Genomic DNA, 21201 nt, shown 5'->3' with positions numbered 1-21201 from the left:
TCTTTTGATTTTTTGTAGTTTTGCATTATCACCTGAAACAGCTCCACACCATGATCAGTAACAAATACTATTTCATTCACATAGGTCCAGACAAAACCTAAGATTGTTGTATTCTTTCCTTTACAACTTTGGGAATATTCCACTGAGTCCATTTCACCCAGGAAGTTGATGAATTCCTTCAAATAAAGAAATACTGATATCAGTGCACATCAACATAATCATTCACACAAAATACACACTCTGGTGTCATATTCATGCAAAAGTGGATATGTAGTTGTGTGGGTCATAGGTCCCAGACTTCCCTCTCAGTACATTCTCTACATTTTTAAATATTTTGTTTCATTACGAAATATCAATATGCATTATATCAATGAACCAACTTACAAGACCTCTAGAATACAATTACAAAATCATGACGTTCAAATTATCAAACATCAAAGCTGGTTTACCATCTCTGTAATAAACACATTATGAGTATTGATTTTGTGACAAAATAATCCTTCCTAAATTGTCATTTCTAGAAAAATCTTGTTTTAATATCTTGAGTCAGTTACAAAATATTCTTGGTGTTCATGTCACTTGAGGAATGCTTTTTATTGATATTCTCACTTCATGGAAAAACATACAGAAGCACAAAATGGTACATAAAAGTTCTGAGTCATTTCCTATAGAACAGGTGACAACATTTACAAAATATGACATGACACACAATACTGGAAGTCTAAAATATCTCATTTAGCCTTTTGAGCAATTTATATTAATAGCTCTCACATGACTGTTCAGAACTGTTAAGAAATTCATAAATCACATTTAACGTATTCACATGCAAGGCCAGAGCTTCAGAGATGTGTTGTAAGGATTACCCATGAGCCATTATTATGCAGCACTCTCCTTTATTGCTACAGCCTCAAGAAATCACATAAGCCTTTTGTGCAGTTATAATCAGTACTTCAGGATCACTTACCACTGAAGTTTTTGTGCGTTGTATAGCCAAAACTTGCTGATTTGGTGAGAATTTGATGGAAATAACAGGTCCTTTATCTTCCATTCGAAAACTTGTTGTTGTCTCCTCCGTTGGACCTTTCACAACCACCCCAGTTACTCCTCCAGATCTTACAGCAAATACCTACAAAAGTTCCAATATACATGTACTGCAGATACTTGGTAGAGTCAGTCACTTATTTACATGTTCCACGATTCGTTATTTGCCGCAACTTGCTATGATGTGGAGTGTGCTATTTTCTCTGTAGAAACCTGGCTACATCTTGGCTGTTTACAATTATAATAGCTTTATTTTCACTTTAATCTTAATCTAAATTAAAATCTAATAAATATAACCCAACAACATATATAGAAATTAACCTATGGAGTTGAGGTACATGTCAAGCATAAATATTTCCAACTTTTTTCAAATGCACTTATTATCTGCCAGCAACTTTAATTCATATGGGAGATGATCAAATATTTTTATGTTACACACTTTTTTCCTTTCTGTAGAAGAGTGAAGTTAAACTGCAGCTAGTGGAAGCTATTTTTACTCCTAGTGTCTTATCCTAGAAATAGCTTTCATCACCAAAATCAGCAATTACACGTAGGGCACATAGTGGGGAATTTAAGCATTCGAGAAGATCTGTAATATGCAATCCCCAATTCGAGTTCTAATTAATTTGCCCTCTCTGCAATTTATAACATTCAGTTCACATATTTTCTGAGAAGCAACAAATATGTTCCCCAAATTTTTCATTTATTGTTCTTTTTGTTGACAAATTCATACGGGGGCTCAAGTATGATTTTTGCATTATCAGTAAGGAAAACAAATTTTTCTTTGTCAGTATACGATAGAAGGTCATTTATACTAGCAAATGTAAATTGAACCCTTTTGACTTGTCATAAAAACAGTTAGAACTTAATAATATGTCCATTTGTTTCCTATCCAGTAAGTACTAAGCGAAAAGTTCTTCTTTGTATTATATCTTGAGAGCCATAAACTTTGTAAGTTTCTCCAAATTAATGTTGTAATTTGTACAATCAAATTTCATCGAAAGACCACAAAAAAATCATGGTAGATGAAATCCCCCCCCCCCCCTTTTGATAATTTAATACATGGTCATTCAAATAAATGGCAGACGCAAAAGCTCTATAGCAAAAAAGTTAGCACTGTTCTGAAAGGTGATGCCTAAAACGCTCTTTGCAGACAACAAAAAAGCTTTGCCACACCATGGACATCCTCAGAGCCATTGGTATAAATAAAGATGCTGTCCACAAGCTGCATGTGAAACTCCAGAAATGTTGATTGAATAACTGAAGCCAGAGCAGTTATTTGAAAGTGAAGTAGCCCCAAGAGGAATACTGACCTCTGCATGGGGCCAGTAGGTTTGTTGGCTTGGGGTTAAGGTACAGTGAGGTCACAAGTTCCTAGGTCTAGATGTTGTTCACCTGGAGTTAGCAATGTCTGCCACAAATTTGATCGAATTATGAAAGAGTGTAGCATTAGTAAAATTGAGACACTGGAAGCAATATTTATGGCAGGGCTGAGAAAGAATTTAAGACGAAGAGAAAGTATATGGGTCAAGCAGGTACATAGGGCAGAGCAGACAAGGGGTTTCCTACCTTTGGGAGAGAAACTCTACCTACACCTGACCCTCTGCCAATCCAATTAAGGGCAAAGACAGTTCAAAAACTGCCTTCTAGCCAGGAGATTGGTTATAGATAAGTGAGGAGGCTAAAAACATTTTGGACATCAGCTGATAAAAATACACATTTAAAAATGGTGGTAGGCGTAAAACACCATCCGAACTGATACTAACTGCATTTCCCTAAAATTATTTAGAGCAATCACTTCAGGAACCTACACAAAGTATAAATGGTTGTGAAAACATATTAAATCTCTTGGCAACAAATAATCATGAGCAAATACAGCCTTATGATGGATACCGAGATTAGCGGCCTAGAGGTCATTGTAGCAAGACTGAATGCCATAACACATGAACTGACCAAAAATAAACACAAAATATATCTATCTAAAAAAAGCACATAAAAATTCTGCTTGACAGCTTCCCAAGAGGCTGTCCTCATTCCTTCCAAACTAATTATGTAATTGTAGAATAGATGCGGCTTAGACTCAAAGAAATAGTACAGACAGCAATTGAAAAAATGGTTCAATGGCTCTGAGCACTATGGGACTCAACATGTGAGGTCATCAGCCCCCTAGAACTTAGAACTACTTAAACCTAACTAGCCTAAGGACATCACACACATCCATGGCTGAGGCAGGATTCGAACCCGCGACCGTAGCAGTCACGCGATTCCAGACTGAAGTGCCTAGAACCGCTCGGCCACCACAGCCGGCAATTGAAAAATTCATACCAAATAAATTAACAATAAATAAATAAATAAATAGATCCACCATAATACACAAACGAAGTCAGGACACTGTTGCAGAAGCAACAAAAAAAGTGTGCCACATTTCATGTAAGACAGAATCTCCAAGACTGGCAACATTTCCCACAAGCTCGAAATTTAGTGTGGATTACCATACTGAATCTCTATCTTGAAATCTGGCAAAAAACCCAGATAGATTCTGGTCTTATGTAACATGTACCAATGGCAGCACACATAAAAGACCTTCACTGTGTGATAGCAATGATAACGTCACTGATGACTGTGTCACTAAAGTGGCGTTACTAAACAATATTTTTCAAAATTCCTTAACCAAAGAAGAAGCAGTAAATATTGCAAAATTCAAGTCAAGAACTCCTGATAACAAAAGTATCTTAGAAGCAGATAGTCCCGGAGTAGTGAGGTAACTTAGGTCACCAGATAAAAACAAGTCTTCCAGTCCACATTGTATACTAATTAGGTTCCTTTCAAAGATGCTGATGCAACAGCTTCATATTTTACAGTCATATATAACTGCTTGCTTGATGAAAGATCCATACCTAAGAAATGGAATGTTGCACAGTTCACACAAACACACAAGAAAGGAAATAGAAGTAATCTGCTGAATTATGCACCCATAACACTGATTCAACTTTCAGTAAGATTTTGCAACACATTGTGTGCTTGAATATTTTGAAATTCCTAAAGAAAATAACCTAATGACACAAGGCACAGTTTCTGAAAACATTACTCTTCATTCACCCAAAATAATGAGGTCTTTGGACAAGGGATCTCAAGTTGGTTCCATATTACTAGATTTCCAAAGGCCTTTGACACCATTCTTTGCAGACAGCTTTTTACCAAATTGCATGCCTATGGAGTATTATATCAGTTGTGTGACTGGATTCACAATTTCCTGTCAAAAAGAACACAGTTTGTAATAACTGATTGGAAAACAATGAGTGAAACAAAAATGACATCTGGACATGTAGAGGCCCACTACTATATCTAATCTATACAAATAATTAGGGAGACAAAACGAACAACCATCTTACATTATTAGCAGATGATGCTGTTGTTTACCATCGAGTAAAATCATCAGATCAATACAAATTACAAAATGATTTAGACAAGATCTCTGTATGGCGTGATAAGTGGCAACTGATCCTGAATAATAGGATGTGTGAGGTCTTCCACAAGAATGTTAAGAACACCTGTTAAATTTTGGTTATATTATAAATAAGAATACAAATGTACAGCTTTTTTTCAGTTTATTGGCTTGCAGGTTGTGCCCATCCAACTATCTCAATAGTAGTGTCTATTATAACAATACAGGCATAAGGACAACACAACACCCAGACCCCGAGCAAGGAAAATGTGGGAATCCAACAAATTAAAAGGTTGCTGATTCAACTAAATGTCAAGGGACTACAATTACAAACAACTTCAACAGGAACTATCACATGGAAAATTTTGTGGGAAAAGTGAACCAAAGACTAAGAAGATGCAACAAATCTGCTAAAGAGACTGTCCAAAATACATCTACATTTATACATCTACATTTATACTCCGCAAGCCACCCAACGGTGTGTGGCGGAGGGCACATTTGTCTGTCTTCTGCTAGAGCACTGCTGCATGGTGTGGGGTGCTTACTAGATGACAGGATTGATGGAGCACTTCACAGAAGTTCAAAGAAAAGCAGCTTGTTTTGTATCACCACAAAACAGGGGAGAGAGTGTCATGGATATGACCCACGAGCTAGGACAGCAATCATTAAAACAAAGACATTTTTTGTGGCATGATCTTTTCACAAAATTTCAACCATCACCTTTCTCCTCTGAATGCAAAACTATTTTGTTGACGCACACCAATGCAGGGAGAAATTACCATTGTTACAAAATAAGAGAAATCAGAGCTGTATTAAAAGATTTAGGTGCTCATTCTTCCTACTTGCTACTCAAGAGTGAAACAGTTGAGAAATAAACTGAAAGTGGTTCTGTGAACCCTCTGACAAGCACCTGGATTGAAATGCAGAGTAATGGCATGGATGTGTAGTTGTTAGATCAACAAGAATGAAACAATGTGAGAAAAATAAACATTTCAGTAGGTGGATGAGGCCAGGAAAATGTCACTCAGGGCTCTGCATGTAACTGGGACCACCCTTCCCACAGCCATCCCACTCCTGATACACTATAGCCAAACCCTTAAAAGGAAGGAACAGCACACACTATTCATAAGAGGGCTACTTCTAAAACAGATAATAGGGTGTCACAGAAAAAGGGGCTAACTACATCTAAAAGCAATTACAAAGAATAAAAGAGGAATATCAACACAGCTGGCAAAGGATGCAGTGTCAAGGTTCCCTAAGCCCAGCAAGCAGCAGGAGATGCAATAGCCCAACCTTCCCGCCCCAACCAAATATAGTGTGAAACATTATAGCTGAGAATAGAAACCAATTTCTCTGAAGAAATGGACAACCAGTTCAGTCATACTTAGTTAACTATCAATATTATAAGCATATTATCCAGAAGACTATGCTTAAAATGGAGATCCAAAATAAGGGGTCATTCTACCACGATGTGAAGTACTGTCTGTAAGGCTCCACAATCACAATGAGGGGTGGTTTGTTACATAAAATAAAATTATGCATTAATATGGTGCCACTCCAGTGGAGGTGACACAGGATGGTGGATTCCTTCCAGGAGGAATGGAAGGAGCAATGCCACACAGCAAAATGTTTCCTTCATTGTGTTAAGTTTATTACAGAGGGGGCAGTAGCCCACCAGATGTTGTTCCATCTCTGAGTGAGGACAGATCTTATTTGCACTTGCACGTCTGCACCTGGAATCATCAAAGCAAATCCAGAATGAGATTTTCACTCTGCAGCGGAGTTTGCGCTGATATGAAACTTCCAGGCAGATTAAAACTGTGTGTCCGACCGAGACTCGAACTCGGGACCTTTGTCTTTCGCGGGCAAGTGCTCTACTATCTGAGTTACCGAAGCATGACTCACGCCCGGTCCTCACAGCTTTACTTCTGCCAGTACCTCGTCTCCTACCTTCCAAACTTTACAGAAGCTTTCCTGTGAACCTTGCAGAACTAGCACTCCTGAAAGAAAGAAATGCAGAGTGAAAATCTCATTCTCGAAACATCCCCAAGGCTGTGGCTAAGCCATGTCTTCGCAGTATCCTTTCTTTCAGGAGTGCTAGTTCTGTAAGGTTTGCAGGAGAGCTTCTGTAAAGTTTGGAAGGTAGGAGACGAGATACTGGCAGAAGTAAAGCTGTGAGGACCGGGCATGAGTCGTGCTTCGGCAGCTCAGATGGTAGAGCACTTGCCCGTGAAAGGCAAAGGTCCCGAGTTCGAGTCTCGGTCGGGCATACAGTTTTAATCTGCCAGGAAGTTTCATATCAGCACACACTCCGCTGCAGAGTGAAAATCTCATTGTGGAAACATCCCCAAGGCCTTGGCTAAGCCATGTCTCCGCAGTATCCTTTCTTTCAGGAGTGCTAGTTCTGCAAGGTTCGCAGGAGAGCTTCTGTAAAGTTTGGGAGGTAGGAGACGAAGTACTGGAAGAAGTAAAGCTGTGAGGACTGGGCGTGAGTCGTGCTTTGGTAGCTCAGATGGTAGAGCACTTGCCCGCGAAAGGCAAAGGTCCAGAGTTCGAGTCTCAGTCGGGCACACAGTTTTAATCTGCCAGGGAGTTTCATCAAAGCAAATATTTGGTGAGTAAACGATTCCCCTGCCAAATGATTGGACAGTTCATTCCCTGGTATACTTTCATGATCTGGGACCCAGAGAAAGATAACTCGGCAGGCAGTATGACTAAGATCAGAAAGAAAGTCACGAATAGCAGATATCGGAAGGTGACAAGAGTAACATCAGTCAATAGCATGGAGACTGCTAACTAAGTCACTACAATGCAGTCAAGAGTGTCCAGCTTAGCAGAACATAGGGCTCTGTTGTGGCAATCAGCTATGCTGATGAAACACAACACATATCTGGAAACAAATGTTAATCCTGAGTGGTGGGAGACATATGATCATACCCCATTCCATCAATGGCTTCAGAGTCATCAGCTTAAATAACAGCAGCACCTTGACACTCCTGAACATCTCAGAGGAACAGGCACCAAAAGGTCATGAGGTCAACTACATTTCTAGGATCTTGAAATAAACTTGTCCTAATTTGTGGTCTGGGTACTAACCATGAAAAGGAGCGGAATGTCAAGTTCATGGTGGTGGTGGTGGTGGTGGTGGTGGGGTAGGGGGTGGGGGGATGGTGGGATGGTGGGGGGGGGGAGAGGGAGGGGGGTTGTTCCAGGAAAACACAGGGAGCAGATTCTAAGGAAGTTAAGTGGAGATCCTGGCAGAGGGCCTTGAGGCACATTCCAACTGGTAATCCCACCCAAAAGCAGAGTCAGTGGATTGATGCCCTGAGTATACAGAAAGAATTTGATGAGTTGTATGATTAGGAAATTATCTCATGATTGACTGCATAAGGAAAAAGATTGGTATTGTTGGAACTGAAGCAGGAAAATTCCTTCATTGGGAAGGGGACTGTCCAGAGAACTAGCCAAAAATGCACGCTATTGGCCAATCTTATTCCATGGTGATGGACTGGGTCCAGCAATTTCAAAGCTAAATGACAACCTCAGTCTAATCATAATGAGATCGGAGCCTGGTAAATGTGGAGGAGAGTAGCACGATCTGACCCCAAAAAGTGCAGGTAACAAAGCAGAGTGTTTATGCTTTTGCATGCACCTAGTCCTTAGTTGATGAATGTGGGTCAGCCATGTCAGCTTCCTATCAAAGAGGAGTCCCAAAAATAGGGACTGAGTAAAATGTCCAAGTGTTGCAAACTAAAGTAGCTATATTTCTAGGTTAGGGTGGACCATGGTATCACGACAAATGCATGGCTCGCCTTTTTGCGGGACAGAATTGGAAGCCAAGAGAAAGGGTTCAAGTAAAGGCCCTTCCAATGGCACCTTGGAGCTGGCATTCAGCCAAGTCTAGAGACTAAGAGACATACCAAATGCAGAAGCCATTGATATACAATGCAGGGATGACCTGCAGTCTGACAGAGATCATTAGCACATTGATAGTGAAGAGCTTAACACTCAGCATGGAGCCCTGCGGGACACCATTCTCTTTGACCAGTGGGGCACTGCTGAGTGATGAAAAAACTGTAAGCCAGAACACCAGTGGGATAGAAAGCTGATTTATAAAAGTACATACAGACACTCACATGTTACAGCCATTGAGGGTACATAAAATGTGAGGGTGACAAGCAGTGTCATATGCCTTATATAGGTAAAAAAACAATGCAGTAAGGGGTTGACATTTAGAAAAATCCTTTCAGATTGCTGTTTTCAACCTAACCAGATGGTTGGTTGTGGTTCATCCCTCCTGTGACAGAAGGCCACGCGATTCAAGAACTCCATCCTCTCATGCAGTTTATAAAAAATGTTGGTAAGGTTAATTCATTGGCAGCTGTCAATGGATATTGAGGTTTTGCATCACTTAAGGATCAGGATGATGACACTATCTCACCATTCCAAACGCAGAACACCTTCTAGCCAAATATGGTTGCAAATCCTGGATAGACGGTGTCTTTGATGAACATTCAGATGTTGGACCTTCTGATTACGAGTAAAATAGGCCCTGGGGCTGTATCATATGTTGAGACAAGAGCCTGAAGCAGTTCCTAATCAGTGAAAGGTTAATTACATCTTTTGGTGTGGCAGGGTGTGAAGGATAAAGAGATGTCTTCAACTTGTCATTTTTGCCTTGCCGGGTAAGAAGACCATGCTGACAGTGTTAAACCTGATACACTGGTGCAAATACCACTCTGAAGGTAGAGGTCTGAAAGAGTTGTTAATCTTTGGCACCCGGGGGAACTTGGCTCACACCTGCGATGAGGAGGAATAAATTCCCGTGAAGGAGATGCAGCATTCACAGTATTACTTTTTACTGTGTTTCATTAGATACCAAGTCTTAGCTGGAACCCAGTTACAGGTGAGGAGGGTGGTCTGTGAAGGATGCCACCTGAGAAACTGCATGGCCCTTTGATGATCCTGAATGGTTATTGCAATGTCTTTTGTCTGCCATGGTACTGGCCAGTGATCAAGGGAGGCTATAGAAAGGGGAATAGCAGTTACAGTGCCACATTTGACCACAATGGAGATGTCTTCCACTACCTTGTTGATGCAACTGGAAGGAAGTGACAGGATCACTGGAAAGCTGTTACTATGACAAAGATCATTGTGTAAGGAAAATTGTAACAAAGCCACATAATTAGGGGAAACCTGAAAAGGTGAAATGTGCAGCACTGATGTTGGCGTGAGTACTTTCACTGAGGGACAGAGATCAAGATCAGGAAGAAATCCCCAACTTGAAGAAAGAGGGGAGAGAGTGGTCAGGTTAAGGTGTTCATCTCCAGGTAAATAAGTGTTCTGCCTGGAGGTAAATAAACATTACAAATGATGACTGCTGGAGTCATTTGCACTCACACTGGTTCCCCTGCAGTACAGAGTGGAATCCACTCACTGATGACAACTGTGTGCACTAATTCACAGACCTCAACAGTATGCTTCCAACAGAATGAACAGTAACCACAATGAGTGGAGGAATTGTCACCAGTGATGCACGTTTCTTGGAGAGCATCTGGCAGATGGCATTCGTATCCATTGCAGTTTTATTGGATCAGTACATTCAGGGTGTCCTGATTAGCTGTGAAGGGACCAGGAAGACAGGTTACACTCCACAATCACTATCTGTCACTGAGGGAAGGGCTGGGTGGGGCGGTCACCAGAGTAGATCTTTCCCGAGATTTCTTCTTATTCTCTTTCATAATTTTTGTTGAATGAGATCAGTAGGATCATTCTGCAGACAGCTTCAAATGTTGGTTCTTGTGAGATTCAGTGGGTGTAGCAATGAATTCTGATCTTTTCTGGAAGCAAATTCCCTCAAGAAAGTGGATGAATGTGCAAATGTCTACTTTGTCATCTGGCAGGCCTCAGTGTACATGACGTACAAAGTAGATCCCTCACCTCATCAAGTATTTATGTAGTTCATCTGTCTTTAGCATTAGAGGTTGCAGTGGAAAATTAATCCTTTTACCATGCTGTGACTGTAACTATTACACTACCAAGTGGTTTACAAGAGAGTGACACCCAGAACTGGGTAGGATTCATCGCATTAATTAACATGGAACCAATTTGCAATTTTCCGAGGGAAGAGTGTTCACCAAATTCACTTTCAGTATTACCCATAAAAAAATAAAAAAAAAACATTGGTTTAGTAGTGAGAAAGGACCCTCCATCTGTTTGGGTGCAAAACATTACCTAAAGGGAATAATTGTCCACAAGTCACTTAGTTTTGTTTTCCTTGTATGGAGTCACCAAGCATGGAATTTCCTACGGTCACAACAATTGGCACTAAATTGTGGTCTTTCTAAAGAGACTGCCAGAACATCACAGCCACCAGCAGATAACTTTGGGCATTTGATGATGACAGATATCTGCCACAATGGCACCCACTCCAAATGAGGGGCTCTCCCACAGGTGCCATCCAGGCAGAGAAAAGGCCACCTGGTGTGTGACAGTCAGCGCCTGGATTTTCAGTGCCCCCAACGGGACAGGTACCTACTCCTCAATATGTGCAAGGGGTGGATTTGTGTGTGTGCGCGGAGGGGGGGGGGGGGGGGGGGGACGTGACACCTCAGACATCAACAGTGTGATCCTGAATGGTCATGGGTGCCTAAAACCTGCCATATAGACTGGCTACCATATTCGGTAGTGGGTGGCCTTTGTTCACAATCTCTAAAATATTTTAAAACCATGGAGGTCCAAACCCACACGTGGACTAAACATAAATTAACCAAAACACATGGTACAAAATAAGAGAACAAAGTAGGAGAAGCCCGAATTGTCTCATGTGTGAGTTAGGTTGACAGCAAGGATTCTGCCCCAAAGTATGTCAGAGAAAAGACGTAGTCAGGAAGTAAAATGGCAGCACAGAAAGTAGGACAAACGGCACTGGCTCAGTGTCCAACGATTGTCATGCTTGCACTCACAAAAGATTTGTTAGCCCCCTGGGTGTATAATTTAATTTCTTGCAGGCATGTAACAGCTAGAGATTATGAAGATACTTGCAGGAGCATTTCTGCTTTGTGTGCTCTGAAGCCATGTACATTCCACCGAATGACATATTTATGGAAGATATATATCTATTGTATTAGCGGCAATTACTTTGTCAGCTTCGAGTGCACAGTTTTGTATCCGATGGCCAATATAGTTCAGAAGCAGAATGATCCTCTTCCACGCTTTTTTCTGAATTAAGGTTTTTCCTCCCCGGGTCAACAACCTGTCTACAATGTAGAGGGTGAATTAGAAACTCGTGCTGGTGATATGGAGGACGGTAAAGTGATGTTTCTGCTTGGTGTTGCCATTGAGGAGGATCTCAGAGTTGGGGAAGGGGCAGAATGTTTCTACTTATTTGTCTTCTTAATTGCTTTGTGTTTGATGGACAAGGATCTGGACTTTTGCTGGCCAGAGGTAAGCAGGAAATCTTTTCAGGAGCATTCTTTCTCAAATTTCCATTTTCCTTTATGAGTTATGAGAGAGACTTCCTATGTTTTTCTGAAGGTTTTCTAGTATGCTGTGCAGATACAATAGTTACAGATGAGGATGCTCCTTTAGTACTCGGGGATGTCTGACACTAAACTGGAGGTTGCAGGTCTGTGTGGTAAAACATTTGTTTGTTTGTGGCATAGCGAGGACAGTACTGCAGTTGCTGGATGGTGGTAAGGAAAGCTTCCAAATGGCAAATATTCTCCAAGCAATAGAAAGGAAGACACTTTCCTTTACTGGCATCTTCTGTATAGCTCAGTTGTCACAATACACAGAGCATCTGTGGGATGAAGTGGAAAGTCTCCTGTGCAGTAACATTGCAGAAGGAAGGGGATGCAATCTTACTCCTGAGCATCTCTGCCACAAATTACAGATTTGGCTGCATTTTCGTAGGACATACAAGTATGTTTGTAGTATTGACTCTGATAACAACACACCAGGTTAAATATATAGGTTCTTACATATACAAGGTCTAGCTACTGGTACACACCAGTTTGTTATCTATCTTCTTGATAACTTGATGAACTGCTTTTACTCCCTAATTAGAATATAAACTCAGAATATAACCTTGGATTTCCCACTTGGTTATACCGTCATGCACCCAGATAGTAATAACCCCATGTGAGTAATTCAATGGTTGATGGGCATCTATACAAATATGGTCCTGGTGACAGCACTGTCCGTTTGAATTAATGGTTCTGTCAACTGTTCCAGTATTTATTAGGATACTAGTTTCAAACCCTACAGGTTCATTTTCAAGCCTGGCCTGAGGCTGCACTGACAGTGCCTGATCTTAGTATTAAACATTGAGTGGCAACACCTGCCATGACTATAAACAAGTCAAAATCACAAACTCACCCATTAATAAATGTGTTAAGGAATTTAAATAAAGTTGTTGTTGCACTCTGTCAACAAAATGTTGAAACTGAATAATGTTGTTGTTGTGGTTTTCAGTCCAGAGACTGGTTTGGTGCAGCTCTCCATGCTACTCTATCCTGTGCAAGCTGCTTCATCTCCCAGTACCTACTGCAACCTACATCCTTCTGAATCTACTTAGTGTATTCATCTCTTGGTCTCCCTACGATTTTTACACTCCACGCTGCCCTCCAATACTAAATTGGTGATCCCTTGATGCCTCAGAACATGCCCTACCAAACGATCCCTTCTTCTAGTCAAGTTTTGCCACAAACTCCTCTTCTCCCCGATTCTATTCAGTACCTCCTCATTAGCTACATGATCTACCCATCTGATCTTCAGTATTCTTCTGTAACACCACATTCTGAAAGCTTCTATTCTCTTCTTGTCTAAACTATTTATCATCCATGTTTCATTTCCATACATAGCTACACTCCATACAAATACTTTCAGAAACGACTTCCTAACACTTAAATCTATACTCGATGTTAACAAATTTCTCTTCTTCAGAAAAGCTTTCCCTGCCATTGCCAGTCTACATTTTATATCCTCTCTACTACGACCGTCATCAGTTATTTTGCTCCCCAAATAGCAAAACTCATCTGCTACTTTATGTGTCTCATTCCCTAACCTAATTCCCTCAGCATCACCTTATGTAATTTGACTGCATTCCATTATCCTCGGTTTGATTTTGTTGACATCCTCCTTTCAAGACATTGTCCATTCCGTTCAACTGCTCTTCCAGGTCCTTTGCTGCCTCTGACAGAATTACAGTGTTAACGGCAAACCTCAAAGTTTTTATTTCTTCTCCATGGATTTTAATTCCTACTCAAAATTTTTGTTTTGTTTCCTTTACTGCTTACTCAGTATACAGATTGTACACCTTAGGGGATAGGCTACAACCCTGTCTCACTCCTTTCCCAACCACTGATTCCCTTTCATGCCCCTCGACCCTTGTAACTGCCATCTGGTTTCTGTACAAATTGTAAACTGCCTTCACTCCCTATATTTTACCCCTGCCACCTTCACCTTCAGAATTTTAAAGAGAGATTCCAGTCAACACTGTCAAAACTGAATAATAGAGCTCCATAATCTAGATGGGAGCATGACTACATTGGGGCTGTTATTGCGTCTATTACTCACCAACAGACAATCAGATTAACATTTAACAAAACACAGAAATACTTCTATGCATAACACTATTAGGTAGTGAGCTACAGCTGGAAGAGTTGCTATTTTCTTGGCTTCATTCCATTTCCATTTGTTTAACAGAGACTGAATAGATAAATTTTGTGTACTCATTATGGTATGACTGCCAGCATCTCTGATGGCATGCTCCAACCCACCTCTGCTGATTCCAACTCCCAAATGCCAAGCACAGGGACCAACTACTGGTTCACAAGGTATCAGCTTAGGCCCTTCCCTGGGCCTTGTCTTTAGCGGGGATACATATGAGCTTCACCTGTCAACCTGGATGCTGTAAATTATGCTTTACCCAGTTACCCCTTATGAATCAAATATGTGAGCCAGCCTTCAGGAAAGCACAGGGAGTAGAAGAGGTAAAAAGGAAGACCTCAAACATTGAAGTGAAGGAAGAACATAGGAAGTCTGTGAATAAGAAAAGACAGCCTGCCCATGGGAGTAGGTGGCAGTGTCAGAAGTGGGCACGAGGGCCAAGTGGGAAACATGAAGACAGACATTAGGGCCTGACACAGAGAAAGAGAAGCAATTGACATAGAGAAAGAAAAGCAACGTCACAGCCAGCTGGGGACCCAGTAGGGACCACACTTGCTTACCAGACGTGATCCTCCTAGGTCAGGAAGGGGTGGGGAGGAGGGGGGGGGGGGGAAGAGGAGAAAGAAAGTAGAAGGATACACCTGCAAGCACTCAGGTCCTGTTTTTGCCTAGCACATATTCTGAAAATAATTGTAAGCTCACTGGAGGGATCAACACAGGCAGTCCAATGTGTCTAAAAGGAGTGGTGTACCACTCACAGCCAAGTAACACGTCATAAGAACAGTGGTCATAAAGACTGACAGGGAACCAAGTACTATATCTTTCAATGACAAAGTTTAAAAGCTGACAGAACTGTTACTGTAGCAACTGAAGGTCCATCTCAACCAGCCTCCGAATTAACATTTCAACAGGACCTACATACAACTGACATCTGGAAAAGGTACCTCAAAAAAGGTCACTGCTAAAAGTGGCATATGGGGCTTCCATATTCAATGGTCCAAATACAGTTTGGTTGGGAGTTTGCGAAGTAGCGTCAAAGGTTTCAATTAACAGGAGCTAAATGGACACATTAGTATAGTCCCGTGAGTCACGATTTTACCTCTTTTTAAATGATTCAATATGCCAAGTGCATCATCAATAGCTAAAAGAGGCATTAACCTTCAGCGTCTGGAGGGTGTAATTCAGGACAGAGAAAATAATTTTGGGAGAATTTTTTTTATCCATGATTTGGTCCACTAATTATGGATATTGTGAATGTGAACCAAGGACTTTATTCCAACATTCTCAGTGACAAAGTGTTCTTCCACATATTCACAATAAGTACAATGTGGGCACTCCGTCTTCCAAGATTACAACAGTCATGATCTCATTGCTGCATGCTTCCATTCCTGGTTTAATTGACACTCAGGCAGCATATCATACCTTGGCCACTAAATCATCAGATCTTAATGCAAACGGTCTAGGACCATTTGGAACTTTGGATGGAATGTAGCAATTAACATCTCTCTCTTGAAGGTGTGTGCAGCATACATATTGGGACTTTAAGGTTTCAATAACAATAGCAATAACATAGCGCCATCCCCCATCCACTTAAGCTCATATTCATTACGTTGTTTATCCTTTAGTGTTATTGATGATGTCATTCGCTGGTCATTTGTTGAAGGTCAGATCTCCACCATGTTAATGACATCATCAATTAACTGGCTCAGTATCGTGCTGTTATATAAGCACAGTTCTTCAAAAGTCTAACATTGAATATGAACTAAGACATTGTAAATCCATATAAATTAGAAAGGAAATAAAAATGTTTAGTATTACAGTAGCTTCAATTTCAACAAATTATCTAATTACGTAGTTTGCAAGGAATAGAAGGTCTTCTTACATGGAAACCAAGTTGCAACATTTACTGTAAATAGCTTTCTGGCTCGACATGTGCAGTTAACTGTTATTCCTTGATAAATATAGGGATGATGTGTGACTATTATGCAAATAGTAGGTAACAGACAGGAGACTTTTATGTAACTGAAGGAACAGAGCTTTCTTGCAAATTTTTATTATATTTAGTGCAGCCTATCTATGCACAAATAGTATATAACTAAATAGTTATAATACAGTGATATGACTGTAGCTGTTAATGTATAATTTGACTATTTACACATCTTTGAAAGTTCTTGTTCATAGTGGAATATAAAGAACATGAGTGAATAGTGCTTGAGCAAAGTAAATATCTCTTGACTAAAGGATAATTCGTCTTAGAAAATTAGAACATTTAAGGGATATAAACTGAAATTAACAGGCAATGCCATCAATTATGGATACAAGCGTTTCCCATTCAGTTTGTTACATGGATTCGACGTTTTGAATCTTACTGAATCCAAAGGATTCCTCAGGCATAAGATTTATATTTATGATAATGGGTGGTAGCAAGATAAATCGTCAATTTATTAATAATATTTTAACTGAATCTACCGATACCGGTATAGAATAGGTTAGAAGTCGACAGTTTGGTTGTGAGTTTGCGAAGTAGCGTCAAAGGTTTCAATTAAAATGGGAGCACTACTGAGTGGTTTCCAAAATTAAATCCTCGATAAAGGCACTCCACTCACCTGTTTATTGGAATCATCAAAAAATACATTTGTAACTTTGCTCACAGCTTCGAAACGGATCGGATTCGGTGAAAGTTCCAAATAATATTTCTCCCGACTGGTATCTGCAGCCATTCTTCTTTTTCACTTCCGACTCCTCCCCACACAAACACACAACGAAAACACGCCACCACTTCAATGACAGAAGTACAATACATAAACAATCCACTGATTACGTTTGAGACAATCGATTAAGCCACATCGCATCGAAATAGAGGTCAAAGATCGATTTACTATCGACATCTTCAACATTTTTACAGCATTGGACCATACACTAGCAAACAGTGCCGACCCCGATTTTTACGCTGAATGACAAACTGGACTAATCTTAAGTTAAAATGATCATTCGAGATCGCAATAATATTTGTTTATTAACCGGTTTCGGCTTATGTCAAAGCCATCTACAGAATTATTGGCCCCATATGGCTGGTGCTGGCGGTTCCTCGGTTTTCTTGTGATACCACGATGATACACATAGGGGGCCAATAATTCTGAAGATATCTTTGACATAAGCCGAAGCAGGTAAATGGTTCAAATGGCTCTGAGCACTATGGGGCTTAACATCTGAGGTCATCAGTCTCCTAGAACTTACAAGTACTTAAACCTAACTAACCTATGGACATCGCACACATCCATGCTCGAGTCAGGATTCGAACCTGTGACCGTAGCAGTCGCGCGGTTCCGGACTGAAGCGCCAAGAACCGCGCGGCCACAGGGGCCGGCTATTTAATAGTACTTCTTCGGATTCATAGAGAGTATGTGTAACGTATTGCAATCTGCATTAGTCAAGTACACCGCTCGTCCGGCCCAGTAGTCAGCACCAGCTGTGCGACCATGAGAACCAACATCTCCTCCCCTTCAAACTCCACAGCAAGCTACGTTTTTAGTGCAGGGTGACAACTCGTAATAATTTGATACATAACAGACAGTAACTTTCACTGCACCTGCCTGTCGTTCCCATATGGATGGATTGTTTGTATGTACGATGGTTGAATGAAAAGTAATGCCTCCACCTTCGTTAATTGGGACTGGATAGGAATACCATAATAAATCAAACGTAGAAATAATCCTTAGACTGTGATCTTTAATTACCAAAATTCACTTTTCCACATTATCACCAGCCAATTGGATACCTTTCTGACAACAAAGAACAAGTTTCCACAACCACAGTCTCACAGTTCTCTCAACGTCTTCATCAGAAGCATAATGATGTCACACAGATCGTCTTTCATTATCGGAAAGAGATAGAAGTCAGATGGTGCTAAATCTGGACTGTATGGAAGATGCCGTACAGTGGAGAGATTCAGTCTCTGAAGTTCTGCTGTGGTGGCATGTGATGTGCGTGGTTTGGCATTGTCATACTGCAGGAAAACATTTTCCTTTTTTTTTTTGAACCCTTGTTAGCCATCGTTTCAGAGTTTGCAGCATTGTGATGTAATGCTCTGTAATTATTGTTGTTCCACAATCAAGGAAATCGACATGGAAAACACCGTCTGCGAGTATTGGGGCAAGGGTTGTTCTGGAACACTCTGCATTGTTACCAGATGTATCCAAGTTGGCGGCGATGATGTCATCCAAGATGGCGTCGTGTAGGCTTGGCAACAGCGCACGACGTCATTCAAGATGGCGGCTATGTCGTCATTCAAGATGGCGAATTTCGGCGGGAAGTTTGAATTTAGCCGAGGAGTTCGAATTTTGGCAGGAAAGTGCCACACCCAACCTCCCTAAGAAAAATGGTAGGAAGTTTAAATTACAACACGATAATGCAACACACCACGGTTATCTCTACTAAGCAAAGAAAATCGCGGGAAGATAGCTCACTTGGGCTACCTCCACTATCCCAAGTCACCCGACCGCCACTTCCTCCTATGAACTGGCGCCAAGTTTGAATTTTGGCAGTAAACAAAGATAACTTGTGGTTTCGCTAACAACCTAAGACAATCGCAGGAAGATAGGTCACTTGGCCTAACTCCACTAATCTAAGTCACCCAACCACCAACTCTTCCTACAAACTGGGGCCAAGTTTGAAAAGAAAGATCACTTGGGGTTTCACTACCAACTTAAGAAAATTGCTGGAAAGAAAGGACATTTGGACTAACCACAGTCACCCGACCGCCACCTCCTCCAGGAAAATGGCGACAAGTCATATTCCAACAGGATAATTCATCACACTGCAGTTATATCTACTAAGCTAAGAAAATCAGGGGAAGATAGGCCACTTAACCTACCTTCACTAACCTAAGTCATCCGACCGTCACTTCTTCCTATGAACTGGCACCAAGTTTGAATTTTGCCAGTAAACAAAGGTCAATTGCCATATCTCTACTAAGCTAAGAAAATGGGGCGAAAGAAAGGACACTTGTACTAACCTCTGTCACCCGACCGCCACTTCCTCCTAGTGATTCATGGGGAAAGGACTTGCACATAAGTCTTTATTTAATCATTTTCATGCAGTATGGACATCCAGTGTGTTCACTATGAGGCGTAGGACACATCGCCACCAGCAGAGGGCGCTCTCATTTGGGACGTAATCCAAGATGGCGTTAAATAGTGCATTCAACAAGTGCTCCAAACTCCAACTGACTTAGTACACAGAACCAGCACCAGAGAGAGCTGTCGTCCATGATGTCATCTAATGACACAACTACCGTTATTCAAGATGTTGGCATACATTGTGTACACCACGAGGCCTAGTACACATTGACTCCAACAGAGAGCACTACTGTGGACTTGGAATGAATTTTCGTGAATGCCACACCCACCTAAACTTGGAAGGAAATACTTAAACTCTCCACCATGATCCTCAGCCGACCGCCACGTACCCTACCAACAAATGTTGTCGGGCTAATGTACACTAATGTGCACTAAATTGTGCTAATGTGTACTAAAGTGAACTAATAAGCACTAACATGTAGTAATGTCCATAGTGAATGACGTCATCCAAGACGGTGGGGGGAAATGGCGGGAAAACGACTCTGCCTATGATGGACATAAGTTTTTATTTTGCAACCAATCACTTCACCATGAGATCTAGACTCCAACTGACCTAGTACACATTACTGCCACCAGAGGGTACTGTCATCCATTCTGTGATCTAATTCAAGATGGTGGTCTGTAGGGGGAAAATGGTGCAAAAATGACTCAGGCTGCACTGAGTTGCTGGGGAGAGTAAAGAAGCAGTGCACTCTATTTATTTTGGAATGTTTTGTTTAGGGATGGAGTCTATTTATCAAACTGACACATAGCACTCGCTCTTATGTGCTTCAGGTCACAATACACAGTATACAGACACTCAAGCAACTCCTAATTTTCCCAAATAATTTCAGTACAGACCAGCAAACTGTTTCTAAATAATGCAGCACAGTGATGTGTAGACATGCTCAGTACTCGTAAACTGTCCAAGTAACGCATTTCACAACCCACAGACCTGCTTGCAAAATAATGCAATCAACTCATGCAAGCACCCTCCGCCACCCCCTGTCCAGCAGAGGGCACAGGAGTTTAGCGGCAAACCCCGCCAAGTGACGCGGCCATCACCTGTCAAACCACGCACAGCTGCCCTCAAGCATGAGGTGGCGACATCCCATTCATACTTGACACTTGACAAAGTCCTATCCAAATGCATGTTCACCTAGACACCGGTGCAGACGCTGCCGGGGCGCGCACAGCCACAAGCCAACGCCGGACGCAGATGAAAGTTCCCCCTAACACAACATACGAGCTGCGTTCTACCGTGCATACCCGCAAAACGTCCACTTGGCGACTTGTCAACTAAAATGTTCTCAATGTTCTTCTTACGTCACATGGCTTTGTAAAAAATAACACCCAAGTCGACCTCTCGGGAATTGTATAGTGCCCTAGAAATAGTTAACGCTCGCTTCCTTGATGTCTCAGCTTGTATGCTGGAAATTCTTGCCCTATCAGAATCTGTTAACGAAAATAACAACGAATGAACTCTTCCCAGCGCTCCTAACTTTATATCCTTCATGCTCTCAACATACACAAATGTTCTCACCGCTATGTAGAGGCTCCTATATCCCAGCAGAAAAGATGTGAATAAATCGAGCATTATGGTTGGCTCTTATCGAATTTACCTGCCAAATTTCTGATGCCCCCGGAATCGAAGAACCGTCAGCCTTTTTTTTCCGCTTGGAGACGAGACTGTCAGGGTTATTTTACTAGACCAACGAATTGCAACGACAACTAAACCCCGCAAAGTGCCATAAGTATTGTCAAATATCGAAAGACTCTGAAACGTCCCCTTAGAACAATTTATACACGACTGTGCTTAAACTGACACACAATATTTTTAGCGCAACGCAATCTGACTTTCAAAAATCCCTGCAAAAGAATGGCCCTGACTAACATTAATCTATACCTTTCACAAATGACTTACCT

At 41.2% G+C, this 21201-nt stretch overlaps 1 protein-coding gene across 1 annotated transcript in view; it reads right to left on the bottom strand.

The window, feature by feature from the left end:
* Positions 1-16980, bottom strand: part of LOC126176811 (regulator of MON1-CCZ1 complex) — a 92276-nt gene extending 75296 nt beyond the window's left edge. Inside the window, exons 1-3 of the mRNA XM_049923994.1 lie at positions 16765-16980; positions 965-1126; positions 33-176 (exon numbers count right to left, since the gene is read on the bottom strand). Coding sequence (XP_049779951.1) covers positions 33-176; positions 965-1126; positions 16765-16878 — 420 coding nt within the window. The 5' untranslated portion in view covers positions 16879-16980. The remainder of the gene's footprint in view (positions 1-32; positions 177-964; positions 1127-16764) is intronic.
* Positions 16981-21201: the final 4221 nt, after the last annotated feature.

The sequence above is a fragment of the Schistocerca cancellata genome, chromosome 3 (assembly GCF_023864275.1).
Source record: "Schistocerca cancellata isolate TAMUIC-IGC-003103 chromosome 3, iqSchCanc2.1, whole genome shotgun sequence".
Lineage (NCBI taxonomy): Eukaryota > Metazoa > Arthropoda > Insecta > Orthoptera > Acrididae > Schistocerca > Schistocerca cancellata.
This window is presented reverse-complemented; position numbering and strand designations above follow the sequence as displayed.